Here is a 19,183-nt window from a genome sequence, read left to right as displayed (position 1 = left end):
ATGTGCATACACCTAAGAAACCAATCCTCACCTAAGATCTTCCTCTCTCCGAAGTGTCTCCTCTCTTCGAAGCTTCTCCTCTCTCCTAAGCTTCTCCTCTCTTCTAAGTGTCTCCTCTCTTCTAAGCTTCTCCTCTCTCCTAAGCTTCTTCTCTCTTCTAAGCATCTCCTCTCTCCTAAGCATGTCCTCTCTCCTAAGCATGTCCTCTCTCCTAAACATGTCCTCTCTCCTAAGCTTCTCCTCTCTCCTAAGTTTCTTTTCTCTCCTAAGCGTCTCCTCTTTCCTAAGCTTCTCTCTTCTAAGCATCTGCTCTCTCCTAAGCGTCTCCTCTCTCCTAAGCTTCTCCTCTCTCCTAAGCATCTCCTCTTTCCTAAGCTTTTCCTCTCTCCTAAGCTTCTCCTGTCCTCAGCCTCTCCTCACTGCCCCCCTTCACATGTGTACTGTTTGTGGATAAATTATGTGCCCTGTTCCACATCCATATATGAGTCACACATGATGAACTGGCTGATTATTTATTCCCCTTTTAACAAGGTGCACTGTGGGATATCTTTTATCTTGGTGACTAAATTGCTATTGCTATATAATAACAGGGCTCAAAATCTCCAAGAATGGCCTTTATCAGAGATCTATTTTTTAAAAGCCATATATATATTTACCCCTTTATTTTGTGTCTTTTGTCACATAGGGTACAAGAGTTAAGCAACAAAATGCATTCCAAGCGGAATGGTTCACACATCAATATATTAAATATTCTGTAGTGCTACTGGCCAGAAATGGAGGAAGCCTATTAGAAACAGTCCGAGGGATAATTCTGAAAGGATTATTGTGCTCTTTGGAGTACCTTGTGATCTTGGTTCCTGGAATCTTTGCATGGGCAGCCGAGGGTAGCCGTGCTTCACTGTCCGTGGGAGAAGTTGAAGAGAACTTGATGGAACAGTTGCTTGAGTACTTTAATAATTGACTTCATTCAATGCATCATGAAGAGACGTGATACTTCTTTAACCAGAACAAAAATGGGTTCTAGGACATATAAAATATCCCAGAGAGGAAAAGACACGACACTGACTAAAGCCTGTCCTTAACAGTCAAGGCTGGAACACAGAAGCACTCGTGTAAGTTCTGTGATTTCTCTGCTCTATCTGTGGGAAAGATCAGGAAGTCAATATTGTCCTAGTAATGCTGACTTCCAGGCCATTTAGATGATGCATACATTTGGATAAAGACAGAAAGTTTTTACATCTATTAACAAACTAATATTTCTATGGATCTTCTAATGATCTATGTGACAGGACAGACAGTTAAATATCACTAAGGATTGCCAGATACCCCCCTGTAAGATTATGACCATTGGGAGGTGGTGGTGCACGCCTTTAGTGCCAGCACTCAGGAGGCAAAGGCAAGCATTGCTACCCTGGTCTATAAAGCAAGTTCCAGGACAGCCAGAGATACGAGGAGAAACCCTATCTTGAAAAGCAAACAAGCAAACAAACAAACAAATAAAAGATTACAGTGTTCAATGATCACAATGATTGTGGACATTGCAAATTTTCATTGGTTGGCTTTTGCTCTTCTCTATTTAAAGGGAATATTGTGAGATAATTAAGCATTCATCTAATATGAATAAATATTGTACAACATTTCCTAGAGTGGTTCATAGATTTATAGCAGGTACTAGACAAAAAAAAACAAGTCTATTAATAAAGTATCAGTTTCAATCTTTGCACGTTTGCTAGGTCTCAGCCATAGTCACTCACTGCTCTCTTTTTTCCTCTGTACACACAGTAAAAATAAGTGTTAGGAAAATGACGTATCACTAAAACTGTTTCTTTAAATTTTCACTTCTTAAAATTATTTAAGATTCTAATTAATCTTTTTAAAAACAAGAATTGAGGAAACAGTCTCTAAAATTTTAGGACAGCAGTTTTAAAAAGTGCTTCATTCTTAATTCGTACAATCTTAAATCAACCAATATAATAAAATTAATTTTCATGAAGTTTGAGATGACATAATGATCAATTAATGATCAATGAGATTTCTTAGTTTACCAAATTTGAAGGTTATTTAGAAATTGAAAGCATATTTATCAAAGAATAAATCAGACACACAGAAGTGATCAGATACTTGGGATGCTTCCTAACTTCACAAAGGGAGAGCTGAGCCTGGGTGCACACATTTCTCATGAGTTCACTTGAGGACCAAGGAAGAGGAACCTGGGTTTGCAGCTACCCTCTCTCAGAAATCCAAGGGCTATCAATATAGCTCAAGAATTCACAAGGCCCAGGGTTCAATCCTTAACACAAAAATAAAAGAGGAAAAAATGAAAATGGGAAAGGAAGACTTGAAGGACAGAAGATAAAAATTGGTGGTGGAAACCCAGGCCTAGTCATAAGGACAAAACCATAAGCTAGTAAAATGTTCCAATGATTTCAAGGATTGGAGAAAAATCATATCTTTGGCCGCATAACTGAATAACTGGCAACTTCAAAAATGAAGAGATTCACAATTGATAAAAACACAGAGAATAAAAGATTGTAGGAGGGGGCCACCCCACATGATACATTTACTAGTCAATCCCTACAGCTGAGGCTCAGAGAAAAATCAAAGAAGAGGATAAGAACCAGCACAGCAGGATGTTTAATGAAAGACAGTATCTTCTAGACATCAAGAGGAATTGGTACATATCAAATATCAACCAATATGGTTGCCTAAACAAGGCAGGCATAATGGCAATACCAGTTGACATGCCAGTGTGAACAGAGGGAATTTTACAAGGTGTCCCTGCCCTGGATGAAGAAATACAGCAATCAACAGCTGTTGGGAGGTGTGTTGGATGGTTTTCTGTCAACTTGATGTAAACTAAAGTCATCGGAGAGGAGGGAATCTCAGTAAGAAAATGACTCTGGTGGCAAGAAGAGTAGGAGGGATCAGGTGAGGGGGAGTGAGGGAGATTGTGGGGAAAGACAGCTGGAACTGGAAGGGGACATTTGGGAGGTAGGGTGGAAACCATGAGGGTGACCCTAATGAAGACTCCTATACGGAATCTCAACTAGCCATCTTATGTAGCCAGGCAAGACTTCCAGTGCTGAGACTGGGTTACATTCAGTTGAGCTGTTAGTTGAGGAGGTGCAGTAGAGGTCACTAAGCAACCTAGGTCAATGCTGGGACAGAAGGTTGCTCTCTGAAAACTGACAGTGAGTCCCCATTGCCAAGCACAATATCCACACAGCTTGTTGAACCTAGAGAGGTCAAACTGATGCCTGCATGGAGCCTTCTCCTACTCTGTAGTCTCTTTGGTGAGAGAAAAAGAGGCTGCAGACTACAGAAAGAAAAACCTACACACCAGCTGAGCCACAAAACCCTTCACCTACAATCTGGCCTGTCTGCAAAAGTTGCTGGGCAATGGTTGTGCAGAACTTGTGAGAGTGGCCAACAAATGTTTGGTTTAACCTGAGGTCCACACAATCAGAGAGAGGGAGAGAAAGGGAGAGAGAGGGCCCATGCTTACACAGCCTAGCTATCCAAGAACTGAGGACTGGTTAGCTCAGAGATGTAGCATAGAACCAAGCATGACAGGCAAAAAAAAAAAAAAATCAGCAGCATGATTTCTAATGGCATTCTGCTACTCTCATAGCTTGGTGGCTTGTCCAGGCATCATCAGAAGTTTCCCATAGCAACAGATGGGAACAGACTCACAGTCAGACATTATACATGGAAAGAGTCTAAATTGGAGGTTTCCATCAGGTCCCTCCCTTCAGAGCTTAGGGAACACCATGAAAGAGGTGGAGGAAAGACTGTCGGAGTCAGAGGGGATGGGGTCACCAGGAGAGTATGGCCTACTGAACCGAATCAACTAAACATGGCTCACATGGGCTCCTACATTAGCCTGCACCAGGTCCTCTGCTTATATGTTAACTTGACATTTTTGTGAGACTCCTAACAGTGGGAGCAGGTACATCTTTGACTCTTTTGTCTGCTCTTGGGACTCTTTTCCTCCTATTGAATTGCACTATGTCTTATTGTTTCTTGTTTTGTCCTGCTTGGCTGTTATCTCTTGGAGATCTGCTCTTTTCTGGAGAAGAAATGAAGGAGGAGGGTACCTGGGCAGAGGAGAGATTGGGGAATCTAGCAGGAATAGAGGGAGGATAAATTGTGATTGGGGTGCATTTTATAAGAGAAGACCCTATTCTCAATAAAAATAAAGAGTAGCAGGGAGTGGGGAGAGAAAATGCCTCCATAAGATTAGTCTATAAAAAAAACCTGTAAGGCCGGGCGGTGGTGGCGCACGCCTTTAATCCCAGTACTTGGGAGGCAGAGGCAGGCGGATCTCTGTGAGTTCTAGACCAGCCTGGTCTACAAGAGCTAGTTCCAGGACAGGCTCCAAAACCACAGAGAAACCCTGTCCNAAAAAAAAAAAAAAAAAAAAACCTGTAGGACATTGTCTTATTAATCAGTTAATGGTGGGAAAGGGTCCACCTTGTGGGTGTTGTCATGCCAGGGCTGGTGGTTCTATAAGAAAATAGACTGAGCAAGCTATGAGTAGCAAGCCACTAAGAAGCACCCCTCTATGGTCTCTGCATCATCTCCTGCCTCCAGATTCTGTCCCTTTTTGAGTTCTTTCCTTGACTTCCTTTGATAGTGAACAACAATATGGAGGTATAAGCCTAATAAACCCTTTCTTCCCAACTTGCCTTTAGGTCATGGTGTTTTGTCACAGTAATGGAAACCCTATCCAATCTCAAGTGGTCAATACTAAACACACATAAATACAAGCCACACTAGGTGGATGCAGTATATTCATACACAGGCACACATATACAATATGCGCATTCATTTATATATGTAACAATAATAATTTAAAAGGAAGAGCCATGGATTTGGAGGAGAGCAAGAGGAGAATATGAAGAGTTGGGCAAGGGTAAAAGGTGGATTCAAATATGTAAATAGAGTGCTTACTATGAAATTCACAAACATAAATGGCAGACAAGACACAAACACTCTCACATACAGACATCCCACAGAGCCAAGCAGACAAAACACTCCCGGAGCACTGTGTGAGTTGCCTGACTTTCCCCACTGTATTGCCTACATTTCAGCACCATGCCAATGTCTCGGGAGGTTTGCGTGTGGACCCGTTCTTATCTCAAGCTCTAGAGCAGCCAGTGCTCATTCTAGGCAGAATCCTGTCCCAGCGCGTTTTCACATTCAGACTGACCTTTTAAAAAATATTTGTTTTTCCCAGATGACTTTTAACAGCTTCTCTGATTCTTAAGGGTGAACTTATCCTCACTGCCTTTAAAAGCAAAATCCCCTCTGGAAACCAAGTTCAAGATCTCTGCCAGGCATGTCAACTAGACTAGCAAAAGCATGGCTCGGACGAGAGCTGCTTCCTGAGGTTGGGATAAAGTCTCCAGTGTTTGCTTCCTGCTTAGTGTTCAAGCAGTGCTGAGGGCTCGAAGTATGGGATGTCATGACTATTCTCAGAGTAATCTGAGCGGGAGGTAACTGCCTAGGAAAAGACTCAGTAGACACTCGTAGTTAGACACTCTTCGCTTCTTCCCAGCAATCCCCTCATTGGGACAGCACTCTCAGACAAAGAGCCTGAACCCTTCTAATGTTGTGGAACACTTTAATTTCTGACCTCAAGTTGATGCAACAGGAACACTGATAAAGCATCAGTAAATATCTGATAAAATCAACTTCTTTACCAGTGTGTGCAAACTGATTTCTGTCCCATCCACTCCTGCTACGATCCGCCCGTCCATCTGTTTCATTTCCTCCTAAACAAACAAACAAACCGAAACCCAAATGATCATAAACACAAGGCTGGTGCCAAAACAGACAATAAATATAATTTAAAACAAGTCCCACATGACTGAGAGCCAAATGGTAGTCGGCTGAAATCCTTGGCCTGCTGTGCTGACTATGAGGTCCCTGCACATTCCCTAACCTCTCTCCGTGCTAGGTCCCCCATTTGCTGAGGAAAGCTAACTTAGCCCCTGATGTCGACTGTTTCGGGAGGGATGACTCATGACAGAGCCAGACTTTCAACCCACTACCATCTGGCATTTAGTCATATGGGGCTGGTTTAAATCACCTCGTGGAAGGTAGGGTCTTCTGTGCAGGACAAGGAGGGTGTCACCATGACATCTGGACAACAGAGTCACCCAAATAAAACTTGCATACTAGCACACCAATCGATATGTTAGTGTGAATGGAGGAAGTCTGACATGACCCCACCCCTGGATGAAGGGCTAATGGCTGCTGAGGGAGGAAGAATCTCCACAGATAGGCCTCTCCAAAGGTTATCCAGTCCCAAGGGGTCAGCCCTGAAAACGCATGTGCAAGAGAACAACACTAAATGGATTCAGGAGGGTATGTGTCTGTGTGCTTGTGTGTGTCTGTGTGTGTGTGTGTGTGTGAGACAGTAATATGTAAAGAAGTCGATAATCTGAGAGAAAATTGGCAGACACAGAAGAAGCTAGAAGTGGGAGAGAAAAGGGCCGGACACACAATATTCATGTATGACATTCTCCAAATAATTAAAATTAAATAAAATGTATATATTTTCTTGGGTTTCCTTTATGTGATTTACTGATTGCAAGAAACCAATAGAGAGTGTAATTCCCTATAAAGTGATTTCAGTCTTGCTGACTCCACAGAGAAATAGCTATAGGATTGAATTAGTATGTCAAGTTAAATGTAGGAAAGCATAGGGCAAAGATCAAACTTTTCTATCCTGGTGCCATCACGGCACAGGGTCATACATGCTCAAGAGGAGTGTTTGAGAATATAACAGTGATCAATATGAGCACAAGGGAAGAAGGACTGTGTCACTCAGATGTTCACTTATGAGTTATCCTCAGTTCCTCCCTCTCCCAGGACAGGAATATATGCTTGGTTTGCTAGCTTTTAAAATATTCAGACCAAATAAATACATGAACAGGCAACAGAGGATAATGTTATATTGACATTGCTGTGACCTGCCCTTTTCAGAACTAAGTGCTATTGCCAGGAAAGAGAATGGGGAAAGATGAAGAAAAATGGTCTTTAGACTAAGAAAACTGCTCACTTATCCCTGTGAAGGACTCTCATCTTTACCCGAGGCTGCCAATGGCATTCTCATTGCGAAGTCCATACTGTGGGGTCCTTATTGTGTGGTGAAAGTGTCAGAAGGAATAACTGAGGGTATCAAGCAACCATATAGCCCAAGCAAAGATGCTATCAAGATGCTAGACAGGACCCAGGTCTCCTCTCATTTGCTCCTGAGTTCCTCCCAGCATCCCTCTGCACCAAGATCCTTCCACAGAACCATTTGCCTTCTGTGGACTGCGCTGCAGAAATGCCTAGAGAGGCCCTTCCATGTCCTTGGGACCACGTGGAAGCACAGATAGCAAAATTCTCCTGGGTGATGCCTGTCTCCTGTCACCTTGTCTTGTTGCATCTTTGTTTCCTCATGGAAAGCATCACCACATCCATGGAGCAGAGGATACAGTCTTTTTTGACCCCACTTTGTCCCCTGTTCTCTGGCACATGCTGTAGCTACCATGTCCAGTGAGTCTGATTCAAAGCCAAGGCCATCTGCCACAGGACTTCTTTCCTACTCTCTAGTCAAAAGAATACTAATTATTACGAATGGAGTGCCTGTGTGTGTGCTACAGTGCAGAACACAGAATTTATCAAATACTCTATAAATACAGGAGGTCAAAGTTCAGCACACCATCTTTAAAAATGAATCCAGATGCTCTGACCTTTCAATTTCTAGTAAGATGCCCCACCCAAAGCTGCCCTCAAAACTATTCTTTTTTGTTTGTTTGTTTTTGTCTTTTTGAGACAGGGTTTCTCTGTAATTTGGGAGTCTGCCCTGGAACTAGCTCATGTAGACCAGGCTGGCCTTGATCTCCCAGAGATCTGCCTGCCTCTGCCTCTCAAATGCTGGGACTAAAGGTGTGTGTCACCACCACCTGGTTCCCTCAAGACTATTCTTACCCTCAAGTAGAGGAGGTTGTGGATACACCCAGATCTTCCTCACCAATCCTCCCTAGATGGTCTTGCTTAGGTTGCCTACAGGATCTATTCAGGCTGAAATAGAGCTTGTGTTTATTTCCAATCTGAAATATATAGACTGCAACTCTTTCATTCCATCCGAGCTTTTGTTTAACATTTTATTTGAAAATACTAAATAATTCAGTCATTTTCTCAGAAAGAAGAATGTAGTCCTGTACAATAGCTCAGAATTCCATTATGTGTAATGAAATGTCTACTTATGAAACCTGCAAATGGGTGACCAAAAAGCTCCTAAGACCTCAGATAAGGATGACATTACTTTTAATGACTTGTTACAACTTACGGGGCATCACTCTATCCTAGTTAAATAAGCTCATACAAACAGGAAACACACTGTGGCTGTTTGAATGTAATTGGCCCAATAAGCTCATAGGAAGTGGCACTATTAGGAGTTGTGGCCTTGTTGGAGGAAGTGTGTCTCTGTGGGGGTGGGCTTTGAGGTTTCCTGTTCACAGGATACTGTGCAGTACCTCAGTCAATTTCCTGTTGTCCACAAGATGTACTTGGCCAGCACCATGTCTGCCTGCATGCCAGCAAAACTCCCCACCATGATGGCAAAGAACTGAGTGATGATAATGGACTGAACCTCTTAAACTGTTAACAGGCCACCCCAGTTAAATGTTTTCCTTTGTAAGAGTTGCTGTGGTCATGATGTCTCTTCACAGCGATGAAATCCCTAACAAAGACACAGCTTTATGAAAGAGGCTGGCTAGACTAGCCTCTGTTGTTGGTCACTTTGGCAGAGTCATGGAAGCAGCAAATGATGAAAGTGAAAACTAAGCCAGCTATACAATGGTTGATCCAATGCTTAAAACCATTCAATATTTTATATTATTTTGAAATGAGATTTATATTTGTTTGAAGCATATTCTAATTGAGGTTATATTTATATTATATTTATTTTCTGGACTACTACAAGTAAATTACTGTTCCTCTTAAAGGCCTGGTGGTAAGAAGGAGTCTAGAAGTTAAAGAGTGTGATCCTCCCTCCACAAAAGCTTTAGCAATGGTGGAGACATAAAACCATCCACTTTGATGAATATAGTTCTTCCAACTCCCTACCCTCGTCTAGGTCAATAGCTATAAGAATCAGGTTCATTTCATTGTAAGTTGTTTCTTTGAAGAAGCTGATGTCCACTTATTCTCTCTTTTCCATGACAAACTTAAAGAAAGGAGCTGGATTTGTCTTCATTCACTGGCAACTTACATCTTCACCCACCACCCTTGGCCTCTGTTCTCATTCACTAAATCTACGAGTGTAATGTCATCAAGACCCAATTGCTAAATTCATTGGCATAATTTTAATTTTTAAGTTAAATAAACTAAATAAATATTTGTGTGTGTGTGTGTGTGCACGTGCATGTGCAATACCCACAGCACAGAAGTGGAGCTCAGAAAACAGCTTGTGAAGTTTATGCTTCTCCTCCATAACATAGGATCCAGGCATTGAACTGAGGTGGTCAGTCTGGGCAGCGAACACCGTTAACACTAAACTGTCTCACCAGCTCCTTCCTGACCTAAATGTCCTTTCTGCACTGTATATATATCTTGAATAATTTTTATGTCTTTCAAAAAACTATTTTTCTTTATCTCAAGTTTGGATTTCCCAAGATCCATGCTCTAACAGCTTGATTTCAGGCCAATGCTGGTTGGAAAATGGTGGAAACTTCAAGAGATGAACTCTAGAGAAGATTTTTCTGGACCTCCGGAGCATGCCCTTAAATAGAAAGGGGAACCCCCTTCTTTCTCTCCCTCTTCTTTCTCTTGGTTTTCTTTTATGTGAGAAGAGGCAATGGTGCCTAGGCAGAGGTAATTGATTTTGACATATGCTGCTTTGCCTCACCAGAAGCCAATACTAATAAAGCCTACCCATTGCAGGTTTGTCTCACAAGGAAGACTTGGAGATTGAATGCAGTAAAATCGTTTCTGATTTCTAAGAAGTTCTAAGCCCTGTTGGCTGTTCCTAACTCCTAAGTGTCTGGGTCATTAGTAGTGTGGTCCGTGAGAGTGAGCACCGTGTCTCCACCACCCTTTACAGATTAGTTCAATGTAGTAGCAACGTCAGTGGCAGTTCTGTAGGAAAGAGACCCATCATTTCTGAAGGGAGCTGCAGAGAAGAAAAAAATTCTAAACTTTGGATTTCCCATGAGACTGTGGGGCATGCAGCTGAGTTTCCAAGTTGCAGGCAAGGACGTACCAAGTGACACCAAGAAACCAGAACAACAAGGGAGACAGGAAACAGAGAGGATGGAAGCTAAAAGTCATCAGTGTTGATGGGAACTATTTCTTCTCTGTAGCAGGATGGAGCCGCCAACATGCAGAGGCTCCCTGAACACATCTAGAAACGATGACCGTGGTCATTCACCCCACACGAGGATGGGCACATTATTAACAAGAGTGGAGCTGTCCTTAAAGTGAAAGGAATATCAGTGCACCGTAAGATTCCTACCACGTGGCATCATTTTGTTTATAAATAACTGAATCTAGAAGAAGACAACAGGAAGCCCAGGGATCTGCCATCATCACTCAAAAATTAAATATTTCCATGCATCTAGTATAATGTATTTCTTACATCGTTCACTGCCTACCAAGAAAGAACATATGATAAACTTACCTTATTTTGAAATCAGACCTGAGAGAAAATTAAAATCATTCATTAAGGAAACTATATTAAATATATGATCAAACTGATGGTTATTTTTAATCCCTTGCAGAAGGAACAGGTTCTGTTAAGAAAGAAAATATTTCCTAAACTAAGCTTGGAATCAATCTGTGTCCATTAGCAGCGTGTGTCTTCTAAAAGACTGTATATGGATGACAAATACTTACAGAACTGCTATAGAAAAAAACAAAAAAGAAAGAAAATACAGATTATTAATGTTTTAAAAAAGAGTCAAAATGAGTAATTTCTCTGACTTGATGAGATGAGTAGATGAAGTACCGCAGAAGGCCAACACGTTGCCTTGAAAAGCAGCCGTATACTTTCAGTAAAGCCTGGATGTTGTATGTTGGAAGCAGAAATAGAAGTTAGAAGCAGAAATAATGAAGTTGGGGCATCTCAAATATTGTCAGTCAGTCTCCACATCCCTGTGCCCAGCCCGTTCTGTGAACATGGATATGACAACTTGGCCCAGCAAGAAGCCAGTCATCAGGGCCACCTTTCCACACCCAGGCATCTCCTTAGCTCCAAGGTTGCTTCTGCCTCATTGCCTCCCCTGCATCAGGTAGCTGACATTTACTCGCTCAACCTTCTCGCCTTCTTTCATTCCCTATCCTCTGTCTGCATGTGCTACATTTCCACGGTGTATCTGGCTAGTTCCACTTTCACTGTGACTGTTATGCACGATGGATATACAAGCACCAAAAGAATTTGGTGGATCCTTGTAACCACTGGTTAAAGTTTGGACAAGCCCAAGCACGTGGCGCCAGATAAATGCCAGCAGAATCTCTAGACACCAGAGGTTCTAAGGATGCCCAGGATCCTCCAACATGGCCCCACAGATACCGATCTGCAGTCTATGTCCAGTGATGGTAAAGAAATAACTTTAAGGCCTAAGCTTACAGGAACAGCAAAGTGCTTGGGGTTTAGTCATTCTAAGATTGGCTTGATTTTATGATAAATTAAATTCAAGCAACAGCTCATATAACACTAAACATTCTGTCCCTTGAAACAGATATTTGTACTTTGTTCTTGTAGACCAGGTTCAGCAGGAAAGGCTATCACAGTGGACTGTGGTTGTTTTACATGAAGGGGGGTGAGGTTTGGGTCTCTGCCTGGTTTCCTATTTCCTTGCCTTAATTCTCCTTGCATAAGGAGAAATCGACCTCATTCAACAAAAGTGATTAAAACCAACATACATCAACATCTAGGTTATGTCCTATATAGCTGCTAATCTGACCCATTTACATGTCTGGAGTAAAAACACACCTCTTGGCCTGGAACTCTGCAGACATTTCGCATTAATGCGCATTGTGAAGTGTTTTTTACAAGTAGGGAAATGCCAGTGATAGATCAGTAACTGCATGCTGCAAACATATTTCTAGAAAAAAAAACCATAAATCTGAGTCATAAAATGATTATGATGGTATCTTTGACTTTAAAGTGGCCCTATTCATCTGCATGGCCAGACTACCTGATCCTGCAGAAAGCCCATTCAATTACAGACATAACTGAGAATAATAAAGTAGCAGAATGCAAATGAAGATCTATTCTTAGATGTGTTCTCCATCCTCTAGAGAGTGACATGTGCACAGTCACTATGGACAGCAAGGCAATGCTGAAGATTCAGACTTGGAATAAAGGCAGTGTTCAGGGCTGGAGAAAGTGGCCAGGTTCTTACGAACACTTTCTGCATTTGCAGAGGACCTTGATTCCAGTTCCAGGACATCGAGTGCCTCCTCTGGCCCGTGTGGAATCCCGAATGCACATGGTGTACATACATACACTCAGGCACGTGCACAGATACGTAAACCAAAATAACTATGTTTTACAAAACTTTTCCTAGGAACTTACAGACATAACACCAAAATAAGAAGGATGAAGAGCCGATCTGGTTTGCATTTCTGCTGTTGTGATAAAACACTGACCTAATCCAATGTGAGGGGATAAAGGGTTTATTACATCACTGTGTCTCAGAGCATCGTCAAGAAAATCAGAGCAGGAACTCAAGGAAGGAACCTGGAAGCAGGAACTGAAGCAGAGACCAAGGGAAAGCGCAGCTTACCGGCTAGCAATCAGACCCACAATCCATCTCTCTTCCTTGTGCAGCCCAAGCCCAACTGCCTTGGGATGCTACTTCCAACTGTGCCCCCTACATCAATTAATAATCAAGAAAATGCCACACAGACATGCCCACAGGCCAATCTGATGGGGGAAATTCAAGGTCTTAAGTTGAGGGTCCCACTCCCCAGGTCTTTAGTCCCTCAAGAACTGTTTTGTTTCTTCATTTCTCTGCAAAGTCCACATCTCAGAATGGATGATGCTGTGAGCAGTTCAGATCCCCAAAGAAACTCTGAAGTATTAGGGAAGCTTCAAGTCCTTAATATTCATGAGGTGTTTTGCAGTCTGTATCTGCTCAGTACAAGCAGTTCACTAGCTTAAGTATTAGACTGTAAAAATAAAGTAAGGAGCACCCATGCATGCTTGGCGGCATGAAGACTAGAATTTATACAGACATAACTGGGTTTTAGACTTTGCTGTGACCTACATTAGAATATAGTCTCAAACCTGTGTTCTTTCATCAAGTATCTGAAAGTGTTAAGTGAATAATGTCAGTAGCAATGAAAGCTCACTTGCAACACAAACATGCATGTACCCTCAAACCTCATTTTCATAAAATGCATTCTCTAGAACGCTCAGAACTTAGTAAAAAAAAAAGTGTGATATGAAGAGAAAAATCCTGTAAAAGTCAAGCATGAAAAATGACATATATTTGTAAATTGGAGCTTAGAAAATGTCATTTTTATATTGTCTGTAACGTGAAGATTTCAGCACATTTGTCAGATTCTTTAATATGCTAAAGATGCTGTTTTGAATGCTGCCATAAACTACAGGGAAAATTACCCACAACCCTGCTGCCTGATTTATACAATCAAAGGACCTTAAACGGCAAAGTTTACGTTATATATTTATATATGTGTGCATGTAAATATTTGCTTTTTATAAAAAAAACATAAGACTAACTATTTATCATGATGTTTAAAAGCACACCAGAGTACAGATTAGTTTTCTAATATGTTACAAAGCAAGGATTTTTAAAAGTAAATTGGCTGTATTTGGTCTGTACTTGTTATGAATTCAAGACAATTAGAAAAACAAAATAAAACAAAACAAACCATAAGCTAATTAACAGTCCACGTTAGCCTGGAATTTGTAATCCTACTGCTCCATCTCCCTGCATGGTGTAGTCACCGGTATATCCTGTAATGTTCATTTTCAAGACATATAATTATACTAGATGTGATTTAAGGCTTCTTAAAAGGCATAAGTGATCAGAAAAGCTCATTAAGAAATGTTACATAAAATTTTAATTGAATGACTCCTTATGTTATAGAATGGATTTCCAATGGGGGAGAAAATGAAATAATACATCTTAACTGAAAAAAAAGTTAAATATCAGCTAAAAAAAGTCAATGTGTTGCTCCTAAAATATGAATACCCCTAATTTCTAATCCTAACAAAATGCTATAGATCTTCTCCATATTAAGTATATTTATAAACAACTAAAATTGTATTATATGAGTATGCTAGCAATTAGGGATACACAATGTGTTTACTTTTAGCTTACATTTTTAGATAGCCCATCCTTTTAGCCTATCCTTGGCTTTGTAACTGCCAAAAAAACAAGATGGGGGATTTTTTGCATGAATCTGAATCAAGCTCCTGACAATAGGCCTTTGGTGATTGCAATTACAGTAAAATAAGACAATGCTTTCAAAAGGTCAGTTACAAGAACAAAAATCAACAAATAATTTAATCTGTCTTTTATATTTTGTATGAAGATATGTATGACTGTTTCGTAATCAGAGAGATTATTCACTGAAGTAAGGAAATATGCACATATCATTTTCTACCTATAACGAGTTGGTTCATTTACCTTAAACCAAGAGCACTCATTCCTTAAGCTAAAAGCATCTATTGTGAAATCAGTATATCCTACTGACTGGCAAAGTAATTTGCCACTTCTCTACCACTGAGAAATGAATGCAAGGCATCAAGGCATCGCCAACAATAAATTCTGTTGCACTGAGAAATACGGGCATCCATGTTTACCTTTCACTGTGAAGAGGAATTATTTAAAAGAGCTAAGAGTTTTATAGTGTTAACAAATCCTACTGTATCCGCAAATATAAACACAATATAAATATAATCTTCGAGTGCCTCATAACGTCACGGAATATTTACAGTAGACCTTTCTATTGTTGATATAAACTCCATGCTGGGAATTAATGCAGATGAAGGGGAAAAGAAACCCTCCATGTGTTTGGACACTTCCACTAAGGTAGAGAATGGCTGTGGTTCTTTGACAACACAGACTCCCTCTTAAATCCTGAGCTAAGGAAATTAAAATCTCAAGACATGCCGATGAGGGCTTACAGAAATGCAAGTTTTTGCCATTGTCCTTAACTCAAAATTATTGGAATCTATGCCACACTTTTACTAGCAGTAGAATTGTCTATCTTTATCCTTATGTTTCATGCGACGGTGCAATCAGGATAAATAGCAATGCAGTAAGTACGTGCATCAGCCATCCACTGTGAGTTTCTGTCCCTAAGGCTGATTTTACTTCCTAGGAGTGGTTAAAACATACATAGAGAACTTAAATATTGGCTTATCTGCTGAAGTGAAATCTCGGTTAATGCGATAAACTGACGATTTTGAATTCCAGTTCAAGTTTCTGATCTTAAAAAAAAAGAAAGAAAGAAAGAAAGAAAGAAGAAAAAACATGAGCAAGGTCAGTGTAAGTTTGACTTAGCTGTCAGGTGTGGCTCTTAATCTGTCTTAAAATAAGATCCCTGGGTCAAAGCATTGCAGACCCTTTGATCAATATGACACTTGATCCCCCTCCCCCATAGAAAGCAAGAGAAGGAGGCTCTCTGAGCGCATGGGGTTGAGGAAGTAGGCAAAGGATGAAGTTATGGTGTCCTATTTAATTTGAAAAACAACACAACTTTTTGTGCTCTTCCGGAAATTACTTTATAAAACTAACATTCACACCTCTGGAGATCCTGTCCTCAGGTCTTTGCAGCTAAAGGTCGTTGCAGCGCCTTCAATACCTAGGCCTCCGTGGGCAAGCCCATTTCAGGACCTCGGACAGCAGCATCGCCAGTAGCCCTGGGTAGCATATTCCAATTTCCAAGAAACTCTCCTAGACTTCCCCTTTGCTAATTAGCAAGGTCAGAGTCCTTGCTGACTATAATACAAGTTACTAATTATTTCCCCAAATTTTAACTCATAGAAGCAAAGATTTGTCATTTTTACCATTTCGTCAGAGTATGCAAAGAAAAAAAAAAAAAAGCAATTACGTAAGGTAGTATGATTACCAGCCTAACATTGAGAATCGATTGGTAGATAGCTAATAACAGCTTCCCACCTAGGTCAATAACTACACAGATGTCTAAGAGAAAACAGGAGTGTTAAGGAGAACAGGCCTCTAGACTTTCTGAGAAACAAGAGCTACCCCCATAAAACCCATAAGATGCGGATGGACGTTCAGCTGTTTTCCCCCTATAGCAACAGTTACACTTTATCTTGTTCCTGTGGTCAGCCAACTTCAGTTATGTTAGAAGTGGAGGAGTGTTGTAGGCAGGTCCACCCATCGTCTCCATGCCTGTCTCCAGCCCTTCTGACTACTTGTGTGCGGTGCTCCCCTCGCTATCCTCCTAGCAAGCGGTAAGGGAGTTTGAGCCAACCACAGAGCCCGAAGAAGCAGCTAAAAGCTTGGCTTTGGTATCTTAAAAGATGGACTTAAGTCCCTGATAGTCCAAGGACTGAAAGGAACCCACCAGCTATCCCCAACTCTAGCAGGAAGTCAAGTTCTTATAGCCAGACAAACGTGATTAAACTTATAAAACCCTAGTCAGGTAAACACATGAACCAGACAGATGCAAAGCCGCAGAAAAGGGGAAAGGAACTTATTGGCCCTACCTTGCAGTCCTCGGGACATGACTTCACTGAGTACTCATCCGACTGTAAGTACTTATGCAGCACACTTTCAAACTCTTCGTACTTCTCCTGCGCGTGGTGGTCGTAGTCCTGGTAAGCTTCGATGCACTGTCTACACGTGGTCATCTCACCGCCCTCCGTGAGCACCACGTCCAAACTGCAGTTCAAAGTGCTGGGGCTGGACAGCCCCGAGAACAACTCCCAAAGTGTGTAGGAATTACAAAACGAAAGGTAAAAATCCGACAAGTTCCACAACGGAGTTGGCCGAGAGCCCCTGGACGACTGCTCCTCCCCCGCGGCCGCCCCCCGACTCCAGTTCCTGGCGCACACCGAGTCCGCGCTCTCCACGGTGAAGCACTGGCCGGAGGAGGCGCCCTGAGGGTAACAAGTCTCCAGGCGCCACACCGGCTTGGCAGAGTTTCCTAGAAAAAGAGCCTTGCTCCGGTTGTTCTTGCCTCGGTTGCCCTTGCTGCCGCCGCCGCCTCCCGGGGAGGGGGGCAGGGTGGGGGACGAGGAGGCGGAGAGGAGTCTGTGTGCCTGGGTGGCGGGCGAGGACTCCCCCATGCTGGCCAGGAGCACGGGCCAGGAGGGTTCCTGCTGCCGCTGCCTCTGCTGCTGCCGCTGCCGCTGCTGCTGCCGCTGCTGCTGCTGCTGTTGCTGCTGCTGCTGCTGCTGCTGTTGCTGCTGCTGTTGCTGCTGCTGCTGTTGCTGCTGCTGCTGTTGGTGATGCTCTTTGTCCCGGGTCCGGGTCAGCTTGGCCTCGGCGCAGAACCACAAGTGATCAGAGAGCAGGACTGTGAAAAACAAGAGAGAGGCCAGAGACAGTCGCCATTTCTGAGCCCGCTCTGAATCGATGAACGGTTTCTCGTTCTCCCGGGGTGCTGCCAACCAGATTTTTAAGCCGTCGTCATACTGCCGACACATCCAAGCACCCCTGGTCATATTTTGGGAACGCACAGCCCTGGCCGACTCCACCGTGAGGGCTCCTGTGCCAGTGTCACCACAATATGCATTGACTTAAAGGGTTTAATTTCCGTATCCCCTCCTCCCGTTTCTTCTCTCTCTCTCTCTCTCTCTCTCTCTCTCTCTCTCTCTCTCTCTCTTTCTACATAAATATTACCATACTTTAGAGAAAGATATTGCTTCCGATCTAATCATCAGCCGACCCCATCCCCTGGAGAGTGGGAGACAATAAGAGAGAGAGAGAGAGAGAGAGAGAGAGAGAGAGAGAGAGAGAGAGAGAGAGATATTGAGAGAGAGACACGCGGAGGCTGGTGCTGTGCTGGCCGGTGGGGAGGCTGAGTACGAGAGGTGATGGTGGTGGAGGTGGCGGGGTGGCTGGCGCTGCTCCTGTCACCCCGGCATTGTCAGCGCGCGGGTCCCCATGGCCCAGCTGAGGACAGCCCTCTCTCCCCTGCCAGGGGCATGCCGCGTCTCCGCTGCCCACTGACGGCGACCGGAGCGCCTCCCCTCCTCCTCTCCTCCTCCTCCTCTTCTCCTCCTCTTCCTCCTCCTTCCTCTCCGTCGCTGGCTTCTCCTCCGCCTCCCGCGCCTACTTCGCGCTGGCTCTCCCCGCGCCCCGAGGCTGGGCGGCCGCCGGCGAAGATGTCCCTCCCCCCCACCCCCCACCCCGCGCTCCGACTGTCGCCGCTGCCGCTGCAGGTCTGCCCGCGGGCGCCGCCGGGGGCCGAGTCACCTGCGCTGGGCCTCCGGAGGCCACAGTCATCTTCAGTCCCCAGGCTAAGTTGCCGCCATCTTCGTCCTGGAGGCACACTTTTTTGGGGGGAGCGTTGGATTTTGCGTCATCTCCTCCCGCCTTGAGGTCTCTTCATCCTGGTGCAGTGGCGGCGGCTTGGCCCGGGGAGGAGGACGAGGACGCGCCGGGCGGCGGCTTGGGGAGCAGCTATCCACCGCCCCCTCCGGGCCCAGTGCACCGAGGCTCTTGCCCTCGGCTTGCCGACCCTCCCCACTTTTTTATTTCGGTGTCAGGACGCGGGCTGAGTGGCCAACACTGCTGTCCCGGGTGTCCAGCTTCTCAATACCCCGCAGTTCAGGGGACAAGTCCGAGCCACCCACGGGAGGGTGGCTAAGAGGTTCCTGTTGGGGACCAGGGGCGGACACAATTTCCCTCACTAGACAGTCTACAGAAAAGAGTAGGTTGACAAGAGGAGGGACGAGGTGACTTTGCAGGCTCAGTCTGAACGTTCTTTGGGTCCCTAGACAGCTCCACCGCGTTCTTTTGTGTCCCAGATTGGTTTTATGGGTCGGAAAGGACGCGGGGTGCTTGTGTCTGTATGTCTGCCTGCATGGTGCTGTTCCCCAGCACCGCGTGTGCGCTGCAGCTATGACCACACTACACTCCATGTCTGACCATATTTCCTCCTCCAAAGTAAGCGGCGACAAAGGTCTCCCCAGCCCTGGGGAAGCACCACCAGTGCCGTGCGCCCCTCCAGC

At 43.6% G+C, this 19,183-nt stretch overlaps 1 protein-coding gene across 2 annotated transcripts in view; it reads right to left on the bottom strand.

Moving 5' to 3' along the window:
* The window catches only part of Nalf1 (NALCN channel auxiliary factor 1), a 434,221-nt gene extending 416,391 nt beyond the window's left edge, over positions 1-17,830 (bottom strand). For both annotated transcript variants that reach the window (XM_050136864.1, XM_050136865.1), the window contains exon 1: positions 16,712-17,830. In XM_050136864.1, the coding sequence (XP_049992821.1) occupies positions 16,712-17,671 (960 nt within the window). In that variant the 5' untranslated portion in view covers positions 17,672-17,830. The remainder of the gene's footprint in view (positions 1-16,711) is intronic.
* Between the last annotated feature and the right edge of the window lie 1,353 nt (positions 17,831-19,183).

Source organism: Alexandromys fortis, unplaced genomic scaffold (genome assembly GCF_014885135.2).
Source record: "Alexandromys fortis isolate MF-2015 unplaced genomic scaffold, M_Fortis_MF-2015_v1.1 scaffold_3, whole genome shotgun sequence".
Classification (NCBI taxonomy): domain Eukaryota; kingdom Metazoa; phylum Chordata; class Mammalia; order Rodentia; family Cricetidae; genus Alexandromys; species Alexandromys fortis.
The sequence above is the reverse complement of the archived record's forward strand: the minus strand, read 5'-3'. Positions and strand labels throughout refer to the sequence as shown.